Here is a 16,995-nt window from a genome sequence, read left to right as displayed (position 1 = left end):
CGATTAGACATGCTGCATGATGAACACTTTGTAAAGATCTATTTTGAGGGTTATATTAGCTGTGTGAACTTTGTTTATGTTGTTTAAGGCAAGCGCGAGCTCTTGGGGCGTGGACCACGAGAATTAAAGGGGCCGCACACCCTGAATCGGCGCATTTATAATGATGCCCCAAAATAGGCAGTTAAAAAAATTAATAAAAAAAAAACAAACTATGGGGTATTTTAAGTTGAAACTTCACAGACACATTCAGGGGACACCTTAGACTTATATTACATCTTTTAAAAACATGTTCTTCGGCACCTTTAAGGAAACTGGACATTTTTTAATGTTCTTGAAATGTTACAAATCAACGTTCCTGCAACATTGAATTTTAAATCAAAATTAAGTTGAAATAACATTTGAGGGACATTATACCTTATAAAAGTTCCTGTAACGTCAAGAAAACTGGACGTTTTTAATGTTCCCAGAACCAACACTGAATATTTAGAGAACGTTCTTATAATGAAATTCTGTTAGCTGGGAGGTTTTCTTTTCTTACTGGCTATATGTTTTGTGCCCAAGATTTAATTAGATTGTTTTAAAATATATGAATACATTTCTCTCTTGTTTTGTTTGACAGCTGTATTACCTTTTATGGTTATTAGAAGAGCAGAAATTAAAATCACACTTAAGGCCCCGGTATACTTCAAACGAAATCGAAGAACGAACTGATGTGACGTCATTTCAAACAAAATCAGGCTAAAACGAAGTTTGTTTTGTGTTCTTTTTGGAAGTTCGAAACAACTTGCCAAAGCAAACTTTCAGGAAAAGTTTGCTCCAGCTGCAAAGCACCTTCGTACTACCATTGGTCAGTGACGATAACGTAATAGGAGGAGTGCGCTGAGGCTCCGCCTTCACTCACGTGGGACGCGTCCTTGACTCATTTCGTGTGTTGAGCTCGTCGAGGTAAGAGCTCCGCGGGTGAAAACATGAACACACTGGATAGCCGCTTTATAGTACAAAATGAAGTTGTGCTTTTAAAAACAAAGAGGCACTAACACTGTTTTTCCATGTTTGATACTGTAAAGCTGCTTGATTTTAAGCAATCTATTGAATAAAGTGCTATATGAAGACGTGACATGACTGGAGTGCTACTTTGCAGAGCTCATGCTAACATGTTATGATCAGACACTTTTCTTATGCTTTCTGTAATAAATGCTTGCTGTTTTCTCATTTTTGTTGTGTTTATTTTGTTACCAAGAAGAAAGTGCACGGCACATATTTACATATTCATCTAACCGTCGCTCTCAGCAGTGTGGGCGGAGTCAGATGTTCGTTTACAGTATATCGCTGTTCACGCATTTCGAACTTCGTTTTACCCCTAAACGAAGAACGAAAAAGAACTTCGTTTGAAGTATACCGGGGCGTTTACTTGTAGGTATAAAATTGTACATAAGGCACATTTAATGTCCAACATCAAATATTTTAACAAAATGTATATTTTAGTCAGAATAGTCAGCCCTGTCTGTGAAACCAGGCCCATTTCTCACAGCTAAATCTGTTTAGTTAAAAGAAAATATTTTCATAGTTCAATAGGGCCTCAAGAGTGAAATAGAACATCTGGAATCTCAACATGTCTTAAAATGTTTCAAAACATAAAGCACATGGTGAAAAATGTTGAAAAAGCACATATGCCACCTACAAAATATAAAAAGCAGTTACTGGCCTATAATACACATAATAAATAATTGCAGAAGCAGCTCCTCTAATAGTATCATGATACAGGCATTTTACAGTGTGTCATAATTAAGATATTGTAACCATCTTAATCCATTAAAATACTTACTACGAGCCAGAATCAGCTCCTCCTCTTCTGTCTTCATGTTTTTGCGGGTTTTCATCTCATTGCAGCAGAGCAGGAAGGCTTTGACACACTCTTGCCCGTCTATAATGTAGGTGGCTCTTCGTTCACAGGTGTAGCCGAGTTTATTCTCTCTCATCCCATCAATGCAGCACTGCTTCTGTTCACCAGAGTATTTACCAGCTGAAAAGACAATGTTTGTGTAGTAGAACAATGAGGGGAAAATTAAGCTCCCTAAAATATAAACAGTGAACTAAATGAGAAGGGCTCTGAATCTTTAAGACAGTAAAAAAGCGCAGAAGATACTTTCTGCTCTGAGTGGCAATAGTAAAATCTGAGTAAAATCCAGCTCCTCACCTAGTGTACCAGTGATCTGCAGGATACTCTCAGCCCTTCGTTTTCTCTTTGCAGGGACGGGACACTCAGGAACTAGAGGACAAATCATTTGAATAAATTAGCATATTACACAACAATTTTTATTTATACAGACATTTCAACTCAAGATGGCCTGCAATCTAAGAAGAAATGTGTAGAAAAATTACACATATTATGTGTAACACTCTAGTTTACACATTTTGTGTCAATGTTGCATAGAAATGTGTTGGAAGAGTTTACTACTAGATATATTTATGGAGATGAGAAATAAAAACCCACCCTGTACAGCTATGATCAGCTGTTCGACTGAGCTTTCGATGCTGTTACGAAAAGGCCGAAGCTGATTGGTTGGTTCATGTCACATGACCTGCGATGCGCTTGCGGCATTCTGAAAAGTTGAGATGTTTTCATCTCGCCGCGGCATAGGCGCACCTGGGTAAACGAGCGCACCACACCGCATGTGCGTCGCTTCTATTATGAGCGTTTTATGTCGCATCTACATTTAAAATGATGAATTTGCGTGTGCAAAAGTGATATGTGAAAGGCCCCTTAGTCAAACAATTCAGCCCAACATTAATCAGTGCTGACAAAGATGATGCTTGCCCTGTCCAAACGATACCGTTTGATTAACTGCTCGTCATCAAACATTTCAAAGACATTCTTGCTCCCCTGAAAGATTTGCGCTTGTCTGTCTCCTCAGTGCCATCAAAAGCCCCTACTGGCAACTTCTAACCACTTGAGAGACCTCTCGAGCTGTCTTAAATAACTGGGAGAGAAAGCATGATTCTTAGCTTTAATGTGTAATATTAACACATTACAGGTGTTCTTGGCTGCACAGATTGTGTTGATGCTGTGAACAAATACACAGGTTGTGTTCATTTTAAAACTACACATAATATGTGTAAAACAATTGAACTCTTCCAACACATTTTTATGCAACATTGACACAAAATGTGTAAACTAGAGTGTTACACATAATATGTGTTATTTTTCTACACATTTCTTCTTAGAGTGTGTGAAATCGTGACATTAGAGAAATCGTTATATTAGAGAATTATTAAATGCAGTTTCAAACGTTTTATTTTTAGCTAATTGTCAGTAATTTGGACACAAGTAAATAAATCTGTGTTAGAAAACCACACTGTAAAAATAAATCCTAATTTTACAGAAAATAACAGATTTTTTACGGTCGTTTTCTTTTTAATTATGCTCAAAACTCTGTAAAATTAAAAACAATATATATAAATTAACAACTCACCTGTTATTTTAAGTATTATGACATTAATGAAAAATTCACATTTTCATTTAAATTACCGTATTTTTTATACAGTATTTTTTCTGTTCTCTTAAATTACATACAAATGTATGTAACATTACAAAAATAACCCAGATAGCAACATTGTGTCGGCCCAGATCCGGCCCACATCTGGCACATGTGGCATGATGATCTGGCCCACATGCTGCAATAAATTACGGTCCTTGTGTGGGCCACTTCTGTTTGCCAGATCTGAGCCACAAGCAGGCCACAGCAATGCCACATGTCAGCCAAGAGCAAAGAAATAAACCTAAACTGGACCTTATCTGAGCCACAAAATCTGTGTATATTAAGTATAGAGTCATCTCAGCCTTAACATCTAAACCTCTTCTAATCTCAATAAAAACTTCTGTATAAATACGACAAAAAATAAGTCCATCTTGATCGTAATAATTGAAGCTGCTAATGCAGCCCAGGGCCTCGAACACTAGGGGGCCCCCGAGACAATTCTCTTTCGCATTTTAAAATGCATCATTGTCACTCATCCGAATCAAGAGTCACAGGCACAGCGGACACAGTCAACTCAACATGTCGAATGAAAATGTAAGAAAATATGACAGTGGCACAGCATTTCGTGATTAGTGATCGACCGATATTGATTTTTTATAACCGATACCGATACCGATTATTTGCATGTTTATGTACCTGATAACCGATATGCAGAACCGATATTTATTTACTGTTATACTTCTGTTTTTGACAATTATTACAACACAAATGAGCTGAACAAACCATTTTATTTATAACAATCACTCCCTCCTTGCATACAAAAAAAAACTTTATATTTATACACAAATAAATAGAGGGGTCTGAGTCTGAAATGCTTTCTGACAAAGTGCTGTAACTTATCTATGCATTTACACAAAACTATAAATTGGTCTACTCAACCGCGATCGCGTGTGGAGATAATAAATAATTTCCACAGAGCTGCATTTATTTATATTTGTATTAACTAAATAATGGTTATGTAGTAAATCAAATGATTATATAATCTAGGGTGTTTAAACGAGATAATCTTGTCAAAAATTTCATGCAGTGGCCGTGCTTGAGGCTTCCTGATCATCAACCCATTCAGGTGCTGAGCAATATGAACGAACTTTTTTTTCCGAGACTATATAAAGTTAAACAGCACTTGTCAGTTGGCATTTTATGATCTAAATTTAATCTAACGTTAAATCATGAAATGCCAACTGACAAAGTGCTGTTTGACTATAACTAAATCAATCAACCGCGATCGCGCATGGAGATAATAAATAATTAATTTCCACAAAGCGGTAGGCTATATTTATATGTGTATTAGCGAAATAATTGTTATGTAGTAAATGATAATATAATCTAGGGTGTTTAAACAAGATAATCTTGTCAAAAGTTTCATTCAGTGGCCGTTCTTAAGCCTCCTGATCATCCGTCAGTTGCTAAGCAATATGAACGAACTTTTTCTTCTAGACTAATTGTGAGCAAATACAACAGATAGAGAATTAAATTCAGCGCTTTTATTTTCAACATGCACTCATTCATGTCTGTTTTATTTAATTCATGTAAAGTTACGTCTTTATTGGGGCAGGACATGACGAATTACACTACGTGACTCAATGAGTTCGTCTCAATTGTTTAGAAACAAGCTGCATAAATTAACTGTATCAGGAATTTATGTCTCAGATCTCATTTGTGCATGTCTGTTATGTTAAATAAAGTTGATTAATTAAAGCAAACCAAGTAGAACATATACTTTACCTGTGCACTGAGTTGTTGTTGACTGATCTCCTCAGACGCCCGGGCTGCAATGGCGGAAATCTCAAAACGCCCACAAGATGGCGCCGTAAATCGGCGAATCCGATATTACAAAACCGATACCCGATTATGGAAAAATGCTTAAATATCGGGAAAAATATCGGTAAACAGATATATCGGTCGATCACTATTCGTGATAAAACTGACCGAATTTAAAAGCCGAAAGTTTGCCCTAATCTGCGTTAGCCCAGGGCCCCGCAAAGTCTTAATGCAGCACTGGCCATTGTATGAGCCGTAGTGAGTGTGCTGTGAGATTACACTTTTAGCCCACTGTGATTTAGAAACTGAATTGACCGAAAAAACAATGGCGTCCAATGCCAACCGTGTTAAAAACACACACACACACACAAAAAAAAACTATGCCGACAAATGCTCAAAAATGGCACAACATTGCCCGACGGCTGACCATCAACTTGGTGTGTCCCGGCCTTAAGATGAAATCAACTGAAAATCTCAGCAGAAGATGTTTAAACAACTCCACAAACAGCATTGCCAGCTTCACTTATTACTAACAAGACTGACTTTATTAAGTGAACGAAAATCTCTAACAAATTATGACAATGTGGAGTAAAGAACACAAAAATATAGAAACAGTTAAAATGCTAGAGCAGCATGTGTTTTTTTTATATATCACCAATCATCGCCCAACACTCAGTTTTGGTCTCCCCAACTTGTTGATTAGAGTTGTGTATCCGGTCCTACTCAACCCACTCCGAGCGGGATTCGAACACCGTGATCTCCAGCGTTTGAGCTGGGTATGCTAACAAGGAGGGTAAAGACCACAGCCTCTAGTGTCAGTCACTAGTGTGCCTCTTGAGGCCAGGGGAGTAAGGTTTACACGCACAGCTCGTACTGCCCTACGTCCGTCACAGTTGCACCCCTGACAATAACCCTCAAGATTTTTTTGCTAAGGGAAATTAAGCTAATACAATAATATTTTCATTAGCTGAAAGAAATAATAATAATAAAAAACCTGTTCTGGTGTTTGTTCCTCCTGCAGTGTGTGACTCAAACATCAGACCTGCATCACCGAAAACCCCCATACTGTCCCTTCCACCTCCTGCCGTACAGCCGGTGTCATGTTTCTCTATTCTGTCCCAGATCTAGAGGAGCAAAAAAAAAAACACTAGTTACATGCATTTTAAATCAGAGCTGATTGTGCCATTATGTCTGAGGAACATACTTCACCTGAGTCTGAGTGAGTCTGTTCTTGTTAAGGACATGCACAGCCTTGTCCACCACCACCAGCCCAACTTGAGCTCCAGGATCTCCAGTTATCTGCAGCTTGACCTCATCTCCCGGGCCATAGGTATTTTCCTTGTCCTCAACCTGAAGCTTCAGCTGTCATTAAAATGAGATGATGTGTCAGTAAAACAGACTTAGTTGATTGGTACACCAAGCCATTTCTTGTGATAGTTGACCCACCGTTCCCATGCACGTGTCCTTCACGTCGACCCAGACTGAATCAGACACCACCTCAGTCGAGCCCACATGGTAATAAGCCACGAAGCGGAAGGACGGCACCATGTCTTTGGTTACAGGTAGAGACAGAGCCACTAGAGCTTGTCCTTTCCTCTTAAATCTGTCTGCTTGAACGATCTGACCTTTACTCAAGATCTGAAAATGAGGCAGACGAGTTTACAGTATTTATGATATTGATACAGTTTCAAACACAAGCTGTGGTAGTAATAAAATATTGACAAAATAAATTCATATATTTGTGGTGCAGCTGAATAAGAAATATCCATAATCTTTACCATGTAGGTGAAATCTTGATCTTTAAATCCTGGACTTTGTCCCACATTCAGATAGACTGTCATTGAATCACCGATTTGAAGCTCTGCTGCATCAATGCTAATGTGCATGTAATTCTTGGAGTCGCCTTTGGGAACATAAGCCTGAGCCGTCATCTTCTTCTCTGCCTGCTGTCCATCGCTTAATTGTGGATCTTTGGTTTTTGCCTGTCAATAGTAAATATATTGTTTTCTGATGTGCTGTGTACAATATGCTCCATTTTTTGTTTTGTTTTGTTTTTTGTTTAACTTCTGTGAACTGATCTATTTTCCACTAGTTCACCAGTGAAACTGACTGAACATCAGTTGAGTTTGCAGGTCTTACAGTGATCTCCAGTGTGGAAGATCCTCCTGCAGTGTTGACGGTAACCTTCGCAATGCCATTGGCTTTTGTTTGTCCTCTGACCTCTCCAGGATTGACCTCCACTTCCACATTTTCAGCAGGTGTCTGGTCAGGATTTGTTACATACACCTGTTATAGAACCCAGAGCAAAAATTAATTAAATTGTTCCATAGTTTCTGCAACCTTTCAGGTTCCTTTCTAGTTAACAAAGGCTTTTGACTGTAAATCAGTGGCAGATTTCCAGGATGAGATGTAAAATTACGGGTAAATTTCTTTTACAAGGCTTGACGTTGAGTGTCATAAATTTGAGAAATGCTCAGCTTTATGCAAATGACAGGTGAGAAATGCTGCAGCAGCCAGTTGCTTCAGGTAGTAAGGTCTGTCCCAGCTAACAATTGAAACTAAATTCTAAAAATTAAGTGAACTTCACAGGGGAGCTAAAAAGACATACACGCTTTATACCTTCGCCCACGCTGTCGGAATCCGTTCTTTGGGCCGACGGGTGGTCCTTACAGAAATCTCTCAGATTTCATCAAAAATATTTTTATTTGTATTCCAAAGATGAACGAAATCCTCACGTGTTTGGAACAACATGAGGGTGAGAAATTAATGACAGAATTTTCATTTCTGGGTGAACTAACCCTTTAACAGTACAGCATTTATGGTCATTTCCAATTATTGATATCATTTTAGTGCTGATGTGTTCATTTTATTGTGTGAAAGCAATCGCTGGTTTGAACACCAGATATGGTCTATTTTACCAGAATAGCCAATGTAACAATTTTATAGTAATTTATGGAAATTAATGTCTAACATCAGCTACTGTTTTATACCGAGACACTGAAGGGCATTCCAGGTTTGAAGAATTGTGGTGTTTTTTTGAAGTGGATGGTGTATGGTGACGTCACAATCTGAATGCCTCTCCTTTCTGCTTCCACCATTTCACTGCCTGAAACACACACACACACACAAGGCATATGGCAACGTTGATATTTTCTCAATTTACAGTAAAACTATGTTAGACAAAGTAGATTTCTGAATACAACTTTCTAATTTACTTACAAAAGATTCTGCAAAAAAAAAAAAAAAAAAAAAAAACCCCTTGAGAAGAGATGTTTATAAATTAGGTAAATAGAGCAATTTCTGGAACACTTCTACAGGTGTCTTCCATTCAAATGTCATGGGAATTGAAAACAGCACATCATTGGCAACCCTAAGGCCTACCTTTTTAATTCCCATAGTGAAATATATTGTACTTTGTATTTTGCAAAAGAAACAACTTTATAATAGTCAAGGGTCAAGAGCTCAACTAAAGCAACCACCAACCTCCATGATGGTGACCTCAAACAAAACATCTAAACCTCTGTTAATTCTCAATAAGAGCTTCTGTAGACGTATGACAGAAATAAAGTCAGTCTGGTTAGTAATAAGTGAAGCTGGTAATGCTGTTTGTGGAGTTGTTTAATCAGATCTTCAGAGATTTAATGTCTTTTATCTTCAGTTCATCTAAGGCTGTGGCTGAAGAAAGTTGTAGTTTGTGTTCTTATTTCTCTTTCTTTCAGTGTTTGTTCACAGCAGGTGTTTGAATGATTGAAAGAATGTTTCAGGAACATCATACTAACCTTTAAATAACATTCTACTAACATTAAGGAAACTGGACATTTTTATGTTCTTCGAATGTTACAAATCAACGTTCCTAAAATGTTGAATTTTAGATCAAAATTAAGTTGAAAGAACGTTTGAGGAATGTTATACCTTATAAAAACGTTCCTGTAACGTCAAGAAAACTGGACGTTTTTTTACGTTCCCAGAACCAAAACTGAATATTTAGAGAACGTTCTTATGAAAAACTTCTGTTAGCTGGGTTCACACCTTTACCCCACACCTAGTCTAATTACAAGCATTAGCTTAAAAAAGAGTGTTGTTGTCATAGAGTTTAATCATCATGGCTGTGATTTGGCTGTAGGCCTTAAATAGACTGCAGCAATTAAAATTTGTCAGACTCAGAACTTTTACTAAATTATATTTTATTTTGTTTACTTGTATTTGTTTACTTACTCAACTGTGCTATTTTGAGACACCATTAAATATGAACTAAAATGTGCTTTTAACATACTATTTTTTTTTAGATAGTATGTTAAAAGCACATTTTAGTTAATATTCATGGTGTCTCAAAATAGCACAGTTGAGTACACTTAGATGTTCTTAAGATTATCGTAAGAAGTACTAAAGAAGAATTTTTAGTATATTAAAATGTTTAAAGAATTTGAATTAAAGGGTTAGTTCACCCAAAAATGAAAATAATGTCTTATTACTCACCTTCATGTCGTTCTACACCCGTAAGACCTTCGTTCATCTTCAGAACACAAATTGCGATATTTTTGATGAAATCCAATGTCTCAGGGAGGCCTCTATTGCCAGATCTCCTATCAAACAGCTAAACTGCTGAAATCACGTGAATTTGGAACTCCGAACGACTGAATTGACTCGTAAAATTCCAGAGCAGTGTTTTGAAACTGGTTATCATTAGATATTGTTGAAAAGTCGTTAATTTGTTTAGAAATACTGTGCTCACATTAACTGTTTTAAACATGTTTTTAGTACATTTATGGACCTTGAGAAGTTCAGTGGCTTTGCTCTCAACAGAGGCCTCAGTGAGCCATTAGATTTCATCAAACATACCTTAATTTGCGTTCTGAAGATGAACGAAGGTCTTATGGCTGTAGAACGACATGAGGGTGAGTAATACATGACATTATTTTCATTTTTGGGTGAACTAACCCTTTAATTATTATTAGTAAAGTGGGTGTTTTTTCAGCAAGAATTCACTCTGTCAGTGTTTCTAATATAGTTTGCTATCTAATTTGGGTATTTTAAGTGACTAAGCATCACTCAAATAGCACTGTTTGCGTTCGGACGAGAAGACGGTTATTAGGAGTAAGAGTATATCGTTGGTACAGGACAGGACATCGTTGAAGGACAGACAAAGGTTAGAGCTCTGATCGGCTTGCATTACAAGTTCCTTTTGCACCGAAAGAGAATCGTTGCAACACAAGATAATGCTCTGAGTCCCCGTGTTCCTCTGGCACTGCTGGATAGTGCACCGCGTTTTGGAAGACTTTGTAGCCCGGCGGCGAAGCAAATGAGAAACAGAGCGGGCCACTTGTCATGCTTGATTGCTTTACCCACACCTGGATCGAGGTACTCTGTATTATTTATGTTGCTCATTGGAGTGAAGAGGCCAGTGTGTCCTTTTTATTGGCCTCAACGACTCAGGCCAGCAACGTTAGGGTGGGTGAATGCATGTGTGTGTAGGCCAAGTGGCAACCTCCCCCAATATGGAAGTGACTTAAACTGCTATTCATCGACTGGCCTCTAGGGACAGGCTCCAAAAGTGAGCAGAATCTCATTGACCACTGTAATGACTGAGGCAAATCAGACACAATTATTGGTTAGTTAACCAATAGTTTTAAGCTCACTCTGGAGTCTGTCCCCATCCCCCGGGAAGTTTTCAGTTACAAGTTTATTGCGCTGAGGAATGTGGTTGCCGCATGGAGTGCAGAGTAGAGACACAGAAAATCTACATCTTCCCTGCATTTTCCACACAGAACACAGACTCTATGGCATTAATGTATAGACAGACAGTGCTATAAATGAATCCTTCTCAGGAAATGGTATCCATTATTACTGATGTTGTATTGTACTCATTGTATTTACATGTTTGATGATTGTTAAATGTTATGACCTGCACGGTAACTTCAATCATGCCATGTTTAGTGTCTATGCGTTCGTATCGGGATGATTTAAATGCTTGTGTATGCGGTATGTCCATACCTGTGCAACACATCAGTATTACAAGAATCTTTATTAGTTTTATTCAAAGACTCAGCTTGTTAATCTACTTGGTGTGTGTTGTCACCCGGAAATACAACATCTTCATTGGCCCCCATCATTCCTAAGAGGTTGGACTTTGACCAGAGGTTAAAAGCCAGCGAACCATGCCACTCCTCTCTCTTCTTCCTTGCTTCTGGACGACCGAACAGGTCTCCTTGCGGCCGGCCTCTCTAGGCCCGGCCGCAAGGCTGGTAGGCCCCTGGCCTACAACACCCAGCCATGTGCTCATCACCCAACAGACTGGCAACAACTTCAGACAATAACCTCAAGAGTTATCCTCAACCTGCAGATCCAACGCTCCTCAGCCTAAAGGCATCTTGCAAGTATCGTACATTTTAATGCTAAACAGCGATTTAGTATTGATTTGTAAAGACTTACCTTTGCTATTGCTAACAGAAACTGATGAGTCCTTTCCAGATTATCTTTGACATTTCATGTAGCTCTAGTAACAGCATCTCTTCCGGTTCAACTCTATCATTACTCACTCTGACTTGTGTATGTGTGTGTATGACCCTTTGTGTATGTTATGTTATGTGTTTGTTTGTTAGTTTAGTTATGTGTTTGTGAGTTAGTTAATAAAGATTGTGCACAATACACGTTTGGTTCTGACTCCGTCTGCTAATGAATTGCCTCTTAAGTGATAGATTCGGACTACGTGCTCTGAGTAGTACAGTACAATAAGAAATATTATTTTTCCATAACTTGGAAATTGACATTTCTTAGAATTAATAAACAATCAAGACTGAGCGTTCACTGGACGAACAGGTTAACTGATTGTAATGTTAATTTTAATGTAGCTACGTCCAGTTAATCTGATTAACGGATTTGCATATTCATAATTAATCATAATTAATAATCATAATGAGTTATGAATAATTATTAATATTTCCCCTTTGAGTTAATTTTCGCTACACCACCATGTTAAAATGGCCAACTTTACAGCAGAAAAAAAACATTGTGGTTTTGGTCTATACAGCTCATTTTGCCCTTCATGACAACTCTGAGGGGGTTGTCATGAAGGGCAAATTTCTTAAATTTCTGCATAATTAAGGGCGTGGTCACTTGAGTGACAGGTGAATTGCGCTGCTGTCTGTGGGCCGTCATGTTACCTCAACTAATTCCAGCTGCTGAATTTGGCATCTCTGCCCTGTTTGTGCTTTTTCGGGATTATCTTATACAATTATATAATAATATGGCTTGCTGCGTTAGCGGTCGATACTTGAGACAGATGTGCGTCTCTGTAGATGTGTACACATGCGGAAAATAAACAGAACACGCGTTGTTGGATCGTCTTGGAATTGGCTAAAAGTTGTTTGTGAGATTTACTACAATGACAATGGTGGGAGGATATAAAACTCTGACAGCACTGCTTGGATATTATAAATAAAATCCAATGCTGCATTTTGAAAAATTATACTTTGGATGCGGGCTCATTGTTTGTGAGATATATACGATCGTATACAGTTTTACAACATAAATGCTCCTCAGGTTGCATAATTTCTTGAAGAATGATGATGGAGAGCAGATCATTCCGAAGAAATGTGATGTAAACAATGGATAATATATCAATATTTCATGGATTTAACGCTTTTGTGGACAACAAAATTGTGATTTTCTTTGGTGATTCTGCTTGTGAACATCAGATCACCTTCCTGACACATTTACTGTGTTAAAATCATCACACAAAGAATGTGTCAAAATTAACACGAGTGTTGTCCCAAAACACAAGCACTGATGTGTAAGAATTTAGCCAATTTGAGTCGTTTTTAACAAATGCTTTTTGACACATTCTTAATGTCTGTGTTTGACACAGTGAATGTGTAAAAATTAACACAAGTGTTGTCCCAAAACACAAGCACTGATGTGTAAGACTTTTTTTCTTTTTCTTTTTTGACTGGACTTGACAAAGAGATCATTGCAAATTTGATCTTCATGTTCAGAAGTATCACAGGTGTTTTATTTTGTTGTTTTCCTCTTTCCTTCAATGATTCTGCCTGTTAACAGCAGGTGTTCATCACTACTGCTTGATTAATGACTTAATTATCTCATTAACTTCCCTCTTGAATGGTCTTGGTCTCGGTCTTGGAGGGTCTGGTCTGGACTACACCTCTGGTTAACCTTCCTGACACATTTACGGTCTTAAAATCACTGACTCAATGAATGTGTCAGAATTAACACAACAAGCGTCGTCCCTAAACTCACACACTGATGTGTAAGAATTTAACACAGTTTAAGTCAGTTTTAACACATCCTTTCTAAGAGTGTAGGATCACACACAGGCATGTAAATGTGTATACAGATGTTCAGTATCTGTCATGACTTACCACTTTCTGTTAAAAGACTGACTGAAACATAGATTGATCGTCCAACCAGCTGGTCAATTTTTGGAAAGGTTTTAGTGATCATCTCCCTGGTCAGTTGTGCAGTACCTGCTCCTTTCCTTATCTATTCATATATGAGAAAGACATGAATATCAAAGTAAAAAGCACTTCTAATGCTTTATTTAAGTCATCCTCTAGGTGAAGAGAAATTAGATTGATCTTAACTTGTAAACTGTTTAATTTCTCTCACCTGAACTCTTTGAAGAGATGCAGGAATACTTGTTTTCTTCTCACCGTCCATCACACCAAACACCACAAATGCATTTCCTTCCAACTTCTGTCCGAACAGATACCTAAAAAATAAAATTTCTGCTGTAAAAACAACAGTGCCGATGGCTATCCCTTATTCACATCTACTTTCATTGCATAGAAAAAGAGCAGCTTGGGTGTTTTCTGTTCCACAGAAGAAGGAAATGAACCATTTAACTTTTTAACTTCAGTCTGACCCTTAAAATTACTTTAGTTGGTGTAACCAAATTAAGTCTGTTCAATCGACATTCTTCCAGGCAGCTGTTTAGGGAATCCAAGTCCTATCTATTTGAATGGGGAAATCCTGAAATCTCAAACACTGCTTGTCGGATTTACAAATGACTATATGCACGGAGCATTCTTTAGAACTTCTGCAAGTGATGGTGTTTTGAGCATCAATAGTGTAATACTTTTAGTTTAGTTTATAATCAGAATATAGTCACTTAAATAGCAGGCATGGCATTAAGGTGGACTCAGTATTATTTCAAATACACTATTTGTAAGTTAGTCGGCCGAATCCAACAACAAACTTCTAACAATAGAATTTATTCAAAAGCGAAACTAAGTGAAAAAAACTATTACAAGAAATGGCAAATATGTGCAAATAAATGCTACTCTGCCGCCACCTGCTGGTTATAGTGGTAACTACTGTCTTTTTTTTATTTTTAAATAAAAGTGTTTTCTATCAAATGTTGGATTTCCTACATTTTTAAATGTTCGGTTTTTCAAATGGGGACACTCTCAGAAGGATGAACACATGTTTGTGATCATCACATTAAAAATAACATTTGAAGCGTTTCCAATAGCTCTATCTTTATTTCCTTCAATAAAACTGGTTTAGGGCAATTCCACCGCTATGGACGTGACATTTGGAGTCAAAACTTGAAATATAAACGCTCAAAGAATGTATTTAATACCAACATATTGAACTGTCTATTTATATTTTCATAATCCCTTACTAAAGGAGTCCCAACATTAGAAAAATGTCAGTCTATACAACAGTTTTATATTTTAGATGAGGGAAATACACATGCATTACGGACATGACAAAAAAGTCACCAAGTTTTGGGTAACAACATATTTTTTTAGGAATTCTGTGAATTACATTGTGCGAACCAAAAGTAATACTGCCCACCGAATGAAGAAGGGTTGGCTCTCCACAGAGCATAAAATAATTATTTTATTTCATTTTTCGTGTTCGCATTTATGAGGAAAAAACAACGTTACGGACGTGACCAGTCTGAAACCAAGCTAACAGAATTTTGTTATAAGAACGTTCTCTAAATATTCAGTGTTGGTTCTGGGAACGTAAAAAAAGTTTTCTTGACGTTACAAGAACGTTTTTATAAGGTATAACGTTCCTCAAATGTTCTTACAACTTCATTTTGATCTAAAATTCAACATTCTAGGAACGTTGATTTGTAACATTCCAAGAACATGAAAATGTTCAGTTTCCTTAATGTTAGTAGAATGTTATTTAAAGGTTAGTATGATGTTCCTGAAACATTCTTTCAATCACTCAAACACCTGCTGTGAACAAACACTGAAAGAAAGAGAAATAAGAACACAAAATACAACTTTCTTCAGCCACAGCCTTAGATGAACTGAAGATAAAAGACATTAAATCTCTGAAGATCTGATTAAACAACTCCACAAACAGCATTACCAGCTTCACTTATTACTAACCAGACTGACTTTATTTCTGTCACACGTCTACAGAAGCTCTTACTGAGAATTAACAGAAGTTTAGATGTTTCGTTTGAGGTCACCATCATGGAGGTTGGTGGTTGCTTTAGTTGAACTCTTGACTCTTGACTCCTGTTGAATTACTTTTTTTTTTTTTTTATCAGCAATTGCAGGTGTTTTCAGAAAACATTTCTGCACTGATAAAGAAGATCAACGTGTCTGTTTTAATAACAGACAAACAAATGCACTGAAGTGATTTAAATGATTGCATTTTTTGTAGTTTTGCTTATTTTTGGAATTGAAATGTTATGTGAGGAAGAAATAATAAACTCAAACGATGTGACAAAAATCATTTGTAACACTGAAGTGTCTTGCGCAATATTGTCCAAAACTATTTAGAAGTTGAAAATGACACACTAAGACATCAGCACTCATCATACAAACCTCAACAATGATGACAATCAAAAGAAAATTATTAATGTCACAATACATGCTGGGAACCATGAATGTGTTTTGTATGCTGGCATGAAGCATGTCACCATTGTTGTGTTTCATATGCCAAATGTTGATGTCTGTGAGTGTATAAATGACACAAAACAATGTTTTAAACAAAAAATTAACAATGATAGTGTTATTTAGACACTCACATCAACATTCAGCATCTGAAATGCAACAACGGTGTTACAAATGTTCTTTTTCGCATTTTATATTTCCCAATAGCATTTCCTTAAATCAGTAATTACAGGAAAATTACCATTTTAGTGCTGTCATTAATCTGTTACTAAAACAGACACATTGATCTGCTTTATCAGTGCAGAAATGTTTTCTGAAAACACCTGCAATTGCTGATAAAAAAGCAACTCAACAAATGTCAAGGGTCAAGAGTTCAACTACACAATGTCCATCTTTCTACACAATGCTTACTGTTAAAATAAAGTTTAAAAAGGGGGGTCTTTGATCCCTTTTTTGAAAGCATGAAATATGGTTGGTTGAAAATTTAATTTAAGCCGGGTTCACACTGAGTCCTTTACGATGGTTGCTTGTCAGACTGTACGAACATGATCCTCATGTCACACTGTGGGATCTCAGCTGTCATTAATGTCAGACTGCACGACAGTCAAGACGCGTTAAAAACGGACGCACGCATGAAAACTTGTCCGGAGTTTTAAATCATCAAAACATACACATTCGATGACAGTGAGCTGCGTTACACATGGGACTGAAATGGTGGCTAACAACGACATCTCTATCGTTAATTTTGAAAATGGCTTGTCTTGAAAAATTAAGACAATTTGACATTCGACGTAGGAGAAGTCACACTGGAGGAT

The 16,995-nt window shown here is 37.2% G+C and overlaps 2 protein-coding genes across 2 annotated transcripts in view; one reads left to right on the top strand and one right to left on the bottom strand.

The window, feature by feature from the left end:
• Positions 1-16,995, top strand: part of LOC125271359 (complement C3-like) — a 731,185-nt gene that overhangs the window by 637,668 nt on the left and 76,522 nt on the right. The gene's annotated exons all lie outside the window — the stretch shown is intronic.
• Positions 1-16,995, bottom strand: part of LOC125271348 (complement C3-like) — a 79,509-nt gene that overhangs the window by 53,442 nt on the left and 9,072 nt on the right. The window contains exons 8-17 of the mRNA XM_048195410.1: positions 13,923-14,025; positions 13,676-13,796; positions 8,291-8,406; positions 7,440-7,586; positions 7,079-7,282; positions 6,747-6,938; positions 6,510-6,662; positions 6,295-6,424; positions 2,198-2,269; positions 1,826-2,023 (exon numbers count right to left, since the gene is read on the bottom strand). Coding sequence (XP_048051367.1) covers positions 1,826-2,023; positions 2,198-2,269; positions 6,295-6,424; positions 6,510-6,662; positions 6,747-6,938; positions 7,079-7,282; positions 7,440-7,586; positions 8,291-8,406; positions 13,676-13,796; positions 13,923-14,025 — 1,436 coding nt within the window. The remainder of the gene's footprint in view (positions 1-1,825; positions 2,024-2,197; positions 2,270-6,294; positions 6,425-6,509; positions 6,663-6,746; positions 6,939-7,078; positions 7,283-7,439; positions 7,587-8,290; positions 8,407-13,675; positions 13,797-13,922; positions 14,026-16,995) is intronic.

This window comes from Megalobrama amblycephala, linkage group LG7, assembly GCF_018812025.1.
Source record: "Megalobrama amblycephala isolate DHTTF-2021 linkage group LG7, ASM1881202v1, whole genome shotgun sequence".
NCBI classification, from domain to species: domain Eukaryota; kingdom Metazoa; phylum Chordata; class Actinopteri; order Cypriniformes; family Xenocyprididae; genus Megalobrama; species Megalobrama amblycephala.
This window is presented reverse-complemented; position numbering and strand designations above follow the sequence as displayed.